This window comes from Lontra canadensis, unplaced genomic scaffold, assembly GCF_010015895.1.
Source record: "Lontra canadensis isolate GAN:19392208 unplaced genomic scaffold, GSC_riverotter_1.0 scaffold53, whole genome shotgun sequence".
Classification (NCBI taxonomy): Eukaryota; Metazoa; Chordata; class Mammalia; order Carnivora; family Mustelidae; genus Lontra; species Lontra canadensis.
The window spans coordinates 183,126-190,002 of record NW_022631047.1 but is presented as its reverse complement, the minus strand read 5'-3'; the positions used below and the strand labels follow the sequence as shown (position 1 = coordinate 190,002).

Below are 6,877 nucleotides of genomic sequence, written 5' to 3'. Positions count from 1 at the left end.
CATCTTGTCTCTCCCAATTTTTTCATAATCTTTAAAATATTTACATCTCATGAAATGAACAAATCTTAAGTATCCAATTTGATGAGTTTTGACAAGTATAAGCCATTGTCAAGATCAATCATTAATTGTGGTTTCTACCTTGAGTTATGGATTAGCTTTGGTATGATTTCATTAAAATTAATCAATAGATATTTTCAAGAATATTGACCAGAGAAATGTATGGCAACTGTAGACATAGACAAAAACAAATACCACTGACACATATGGAAGATAATCTTGAGCAAATAGCTTAATTACAGCTATGCTATAAACCAGTTGGCATATACAACAGGAGAATTATAGAGTTGTGGCATCTATGTGTCTTAAGAGCTGACAGAGTTACCCTAGCTCTGGAGAAAATAAAACATAATTCTATACTAAAAAAGTCATTTGAATTATTGAAAAATTGATATTTGACATCATTTACCATGGAAAACTTGTACAGAATTAAAAACTAACAGAATTCCTCATATACTCCCATTTAGTCAATAGATCTGTTGACATGTTTACAAGATTAAACTTTTATGTTTTTTAAAAAGATTGTGTGAGAAATAAACTACATGTGTATTAAATCACATTTTATCTTCTACTGAAATTTTAAAAATTTAGCCAACATTAATACTAAAAATCACACAAATGAAAGTTATGATTCATTAAAAAAACTATTCTTTTTTTACCATGTTGACGGTTGACATTTAAAAAAACAAGTTTACAAAATATTTCTTCACATTACCCTTTTTAAAGTGTAGGGTCTCTTGGAACATCTAAGGTATATTTAATAATGACAAAACTCAATTTATCTAAAAATTTATGGAACGTGGCTTCTAAATAAAACATGGTACATTTATTTTAAGTATGTAACAAACACACTTCTACAAGCACCTGTATTGTATAATATAATCTCAACCTTTCATTTTATTCTACAACATGTCTAGAAAAAAAATTTGTAATTTCATATTTCTTACATAGAAGTATTTCACTTTGAAGAACAGAAAATTAAAGTTAAAATATATAGAATGGAAAGAGTTTCTAAGCTCAAGTAAGCTGAAGTGATCCAAATAATTAAATATTAAAGATCAATTCTTTTTTTCTTAGATCAATTCTTACACTGGAAGGGTCAAGATATTTTTATTCACTGTTCTTTTTATGTTTTTATGTTACTTATTTCAACAGACAGTATTATTTATCCGAAGCAGAAGATATCTTACTAAATACATCTCTGAAGGCTTGTTTAACTTGCTGGTTTCTCAGAGTATAAATGAATGGATTCAACATAGGGGCAACTGAAGTATTGAGCACCGCTACTCCTTTGCTTGAAGTGACTCTTTCATTTGCAGATGGCTTTATGTACATGAATATGCAACTACCATAACTGATGGATACAACAATCATGTGAGAAGAGCAGGTCGAAAAGGCTTTTTTCTTTGCTGAACCGAAGGGAATTTTAGAATTGTCTTGTTTATGTAAGAGTAAGAAAGGATTACTAATAACAACGTGACAATGAGGATTATCAAGGCCAAGAAAAAAGCAATCAGTTCTAGTAAATGTGTGTCTGAGCAAGAAAGTTGCAGGACAGGAGAAACGTCACAAATGAAATGATCAATGATATTGGAAGCACAGAAATCCAGGTTCAGAATTAAAAACAATGGAGGGAAAATGACCAGAAATCCAGTTGCCCAGGCACTGAGTACAATCTGATGACAAATTCTGTTGCTCATGATGGATGTATAATGCAAAGGTTTGCAGATGGCCACATAATGGTCATAGGACAAAGCTGCCAGAAGGAAAAATTCTGTAACCCCCAAGAATATGTAAAAAAACAACTGAGATATACAGCCATTATAGGAAATGGACTTTTCTCTGGTTACAGTGGTGATTAGGAACCTGGGGATGCAAACACTTGTGAACGAAATTTCCAGGAAAGAGAAATTATGGAGGAAAAAATACATTGGGGTCTTGAGATGAAAATCCAGTAGAGTAAGGGCAATGATGGTTAAGTTTCCTATCATACTCAGCATGTAATTTAGAAATAGAAATAATAAAATTACGATCTGTAACAGAGAATTATCTGTCAGTCCCAGAAGGATAAACTCTATCTGTTTTGTATGATTCTTCATTTCTCTTTTGTGATTTCAAACAAATTCTAGAAATAAAAGGACAATGATAAGAAACTATATGAGTAGACTTATATCCAGGAAATGATACATAAAAGGATCCATATTCACATATATACCCATTTATGAGAAGATATTCCATGAGGTTGAAGATATGATCTAGGACCATGCAACGGACACTATTTTTAAAAAGCACAATAGAAGCCAACTCAGTTTTAAAAATTGACTTGCAAAATCTGTAATAGTTTATTTTTCACTGTTACTTACAAACTTCCAGCTCAATTGTAACTCATTCCAAATTTGTTCATTTCTTAAATAAACTAGATAAAATCTTGGTTCCAGATTCAAATATCATTCATTCATTTTAATTATTAATTTCACCAAAATAAAAATGCCAGTATAATGAATTAAGACCTATTGTTAAATTCTGAAATTTTAGGTTTCATATTGAAGTGATATTTGTTTAGAGCCCCATTATAGCCTCTTGCAACTTTTCGATGAATTACTGATGAAGACAGAATATGACAAAAGAAAAAGAGTGTAAGAGTGTGATAACATCAAAAGAAAACAAAGTGTGATACCACAACAAAATAAATACTAGTTGAATCTAGAAGAAAACTGAAACAATATAAAGCAGATAAAACCATATATATAAAAATCCAGTAATGGATCTGAGCAAGGAGAAGGACAAACCACTCTTAAGACGAAGTTTTGGGATGCCTGCGCGGCTCAGTTAGTTAAGCATTGCCTTTGGCTCAGGTCATGATTCTGGAATCCTGGGATCCAGTCTCCAGCATGGGGCTCCCTGCTCAGTGGGGAACCTTCTTCTTCCTCTGCCTGAAGTTCCCCCTGCTTGTTCTCTCTTTCTCTCTCTCTTTCTCTTCCTCCAACAAATAAATAGATCAAATCTTTAAAAAAAAAGACTGAAGTTTCAATGGGTCTTTTATTGTTTAAGAATATGAGTATTTAAGGAATATCCCCCCCCCCAGAATATCCAAAATAATAAATTAAAACTATTATAACAATAAGTTCAGTAACGTGAAAAACTTTTTTCCTTTACAAAGGAAAAAATGTTTAGAATATATAATGACATATTTACATTTCTCAAAAGACAATTCAATTTTCACATTACATATAAGCTATATGTCATGGCTTCGTTTGAAAAGTAGAAAATAATTTATTTAAAAATAAGCAATTCTTTAAATAATTTTATTCATTTAGATAATTACATTTTAAAGTCATTTAAAATATTCTAAATGTATTTTAGACACAAAATTGCAAAAAAGTTTATACAAACTGACCCAAATTTTATAAATGTCTGCATCTGATACATGAGGGTATTATTTCTGCAAATATATAAAATAAAGTACTTTCTTTTTAAAGAGTTTTTTTTTAAAGTTTTTATTTATTTATTTGACAGAGAGAGATCACAAGTAGGCAGAGAGGCAGGCAGAGAGAGAGGAGGAAGCAGGCTCCCTGCTGAGCAGAGAGCCCAGATGTGCGGCTTGATCCCAGGACTCTGGGATCATGACCTGAGCTGAAGGCAGAGGCTTTAACCCACTGAGCCACCCAGGCACCCCTAAAATAAAGTACTTTCAATGACTTGTTATTATAGGTCATTTATATTTTTCATTAAAAATTTGGTCATTCTTATTAATATGTTACCAAAGAAATTATGCAATGGAACATGCTTTCTCTATTTTCATTAATTTATTATTTTGTAAAAACAAAATAAAAACAATGTGAATTCAGAAAACTTATTGGTTATATACTTTAGAGTCATATTTTCAATTAAAATATTCTAGTGAGGCACTTCATTTTCCTATTAACCTGAGGAATTGTTATCAATTTGCTAATTAAATAAGGTATTTCCAAATGAACATAAGCACTGGCAGAGAGAGAAAAATATATAGTGTATTTTTTCTTTCCTTTAAATAAAAAAAATTAAATTACACCCCTTATTAATTTTGTGAATCAATTATCTTTGCCTGTTGTGAAGTTGTTCTTCCTTTTATTATTGAATACATAATATTTTTCCTTTTATATGATTTAGCCCACTACCTCACATACAAATTCATAAACCGCACAAATTATCAATGATGTTTTTATTGCTCAAAGTGTTAATAAGAATTAGCACCTCCAAAGAGCTCTATTTTCTATTTTTTTCAAAAGTGTATTAAAACATGTAATATCAGTTCTCCAAGAAAAAGTATCCTCCAATCTTGTCATGTTTGATTGACTTGTAGAGTTGTCAGGCACTCTGTTTATCTAGGGAGCACTAAGATAATCCTCATTCCCTCCACAATTTTGCAGTGTCTGGTTTAAACCTCTTAAGTATTAGAAATGCAGGTGGAAATGCATAAATTGAACTTGAAGCTCTGGCATTTGTGAGCAATAATTAATGGCTTATACAAGGAACAATAATAAAATATCACTTTTATCACCACTATTTGTATATAACTTACATGGTATTTGTAGTTATTCTTAAATTTTTGAGAGAAAATAATCCCACTACTTTAAAATATCACCACTATTTTACTTACCATGAGCAGTTTATGTTGGTATTTTATTTTCTGTAGTTTACATGAGCAAGGATCAACAATAATGAAAGACAAACATACTCACTAGAAAATAATATTTAATATTGTAGGCAGAAAGATTAATATAAAATAATCTCATGTTAATTCATACAAAGAGATAAAGTGTGAATATTTTAATAATGTCATTTGTCTGCACTATCACATATATCTAAACATATGGTAGTATATACGCCTTGGATAGTAAAGATTTCTCATAAACTCCTCTTCTTAGTGGTGGATAATTTTTTTTAAAGATTTTATTTATTTATGAAAGAGAGACATAGCGACAGAGGGAACACAGGCAACAGGGGACCAGGAGAGGGAGAAGCAGGCTCTCTGCTGAGCAGGGAGTCAGATGTGGGGCTGGATTCCAGGACTCTGGAATCATGACCTGAGCCAGAGGCAGATGCTTAAGGACTGAGCCACCCAGGTGCCCCATTAATGCCATATAATTTATAAAATGTGTGTCCAACTAATCCTACCTCACAAACATTCATGAAGATTATCATAGCTGAGATGATTAGATTGAAACTTGGGAAATATTTATTAGTTTCAAATTATCTAAGAAGAATGAATGTATCTCCACAAGAAATCTAAGGGGATGGTGTCTCTAAGGAGAAATAGGAAAGATGAAAAAACATTCAAAAGAACTTACAAAACATCAATTGACCTTGTCTTTTTTCTTTCATTAAATATAAGCTTATTCTTTCAAGCATGATGATAAACAACTTTAGAATTGTTTCATTAAAAAAATGCTAATTTCAAGACAATCATGTAGACAATCAGCAAGAAAAGTCATGTTCTAACTTAGCAGAATATTTTGGATCATAAATAATAATATGTGCCAAGATACCAATAATACATGTCAAGATAATTCCTTTTGAGGTTTTGCAAGTTTTTTTAAGAACATATGAATCTATCACTGGTAGAACAGCATATGGGTACCTAACCCAAATACTTCTATTTATATTTTTTTTCATAAGCAACCATGTTCAATATTAAGAAAAGAAATAGAACTTCTGCTTCACATTATGATTTGAGAATATTTTCTTCAGTGATTTGAGAATGTACACCAAAGTTCAACCTTTTTGAAATATTACTAATCATTATAACACCTATCATTTATTGAATATTTGCTATGCATGAAGTAGAGTGCTGATTGTCGTACATACATTGTTCAATTTAATTATCATAATAGGCAAAGTACAAGAAATTATGAATGTTTTTGACTGTTGAAAAAACTGAGAATTAGGGAAATCAGTTTATGTGCTTACACTCATGACAAAGTTTAGAAATTATGGAGAAAGAATTGCAATTAGATCATTATTTCCAAAGTAGTGATAGTTAGATGATAAATAGATAGATGATAAATAGATATAGATAGATAGAAGAAGGGGCTATTTAATTTGGAAAATAAGCAATAATCTAATGCCTGATACTTAACATATGAGTGATGAATTTTTTAAATTAATAAATAATGATAGAAAAATTGATATTCTTACATCATAAACGCAAAAACTTTTCAAAAAATGAAATGAACTCATAAAGCTTTTTTGAATATACCTTTAAAATAAAAATTTGATTTTTCAACCATATTTTCAACCACATTTCAACCATATGGTTTCAACCATATTTCAACCAGTTTTAAAGTTTAAAGGGCCATAGTACGGGAAAAAAAATAACTACAATTGATGATAAATAGAAATAAATGAAGTAACAGCATTTCATACTGAACAAACCACAGGGGTAAAAATCAGAGATACAGAAATAATTAGTGTGTAATTCTTTTTTTTTTTTTACTCTTTTTTATTAAAATTTCTTTTCATCATAACAGTATTCATTGTTTTTGCATCACACCTAGTGCTCCATGTAATACGTGCCCTCCTTAATACCCACCACCTGGTTCCCCCAACCTCCCACCCAAGGCCCCTTCAAAACCCTCAGGTTGTTTTTCAGAGTCCATAGTCTCTCATGGTTCACCTCCCCTTCCAATTTCCCTCAATTCCCTTCTCTCTTCCATCTCCCCATGTCCTCCATGTTATTTGTTATGCGCCACAAATAAGTGAAACCATATGATAATTGACTCTCTCTGCTTGACTTATTTCACTCAGAATAATCTCTTCCAGTCCCATCCATCTTGATACA

At 31.1% G+C, this 6,877-nt stretch overlaps 1 protein-coding gene across 1 annotated transcript; it reads right to left on the bottom strand.

Annotated features, from left to right (window-relative positions):
• Nucleotides 1–1,218: 1,218 nt before the first annotated feature.
• Nucleotides 1,219–2,156, bottom strand: LOC116877590 (olfactory receptor 6C70-like). Its single transcript, XM_032874350.1, is given in 2 exon segments — nucleotides 1,219–1,472; nucleotides 1,475–2,156. Coding segments are annotated over 2 exon segments (936 nt in total).
• Nucleotides 2,157–6,877: the final 4,721 nt, after the last annotated feature.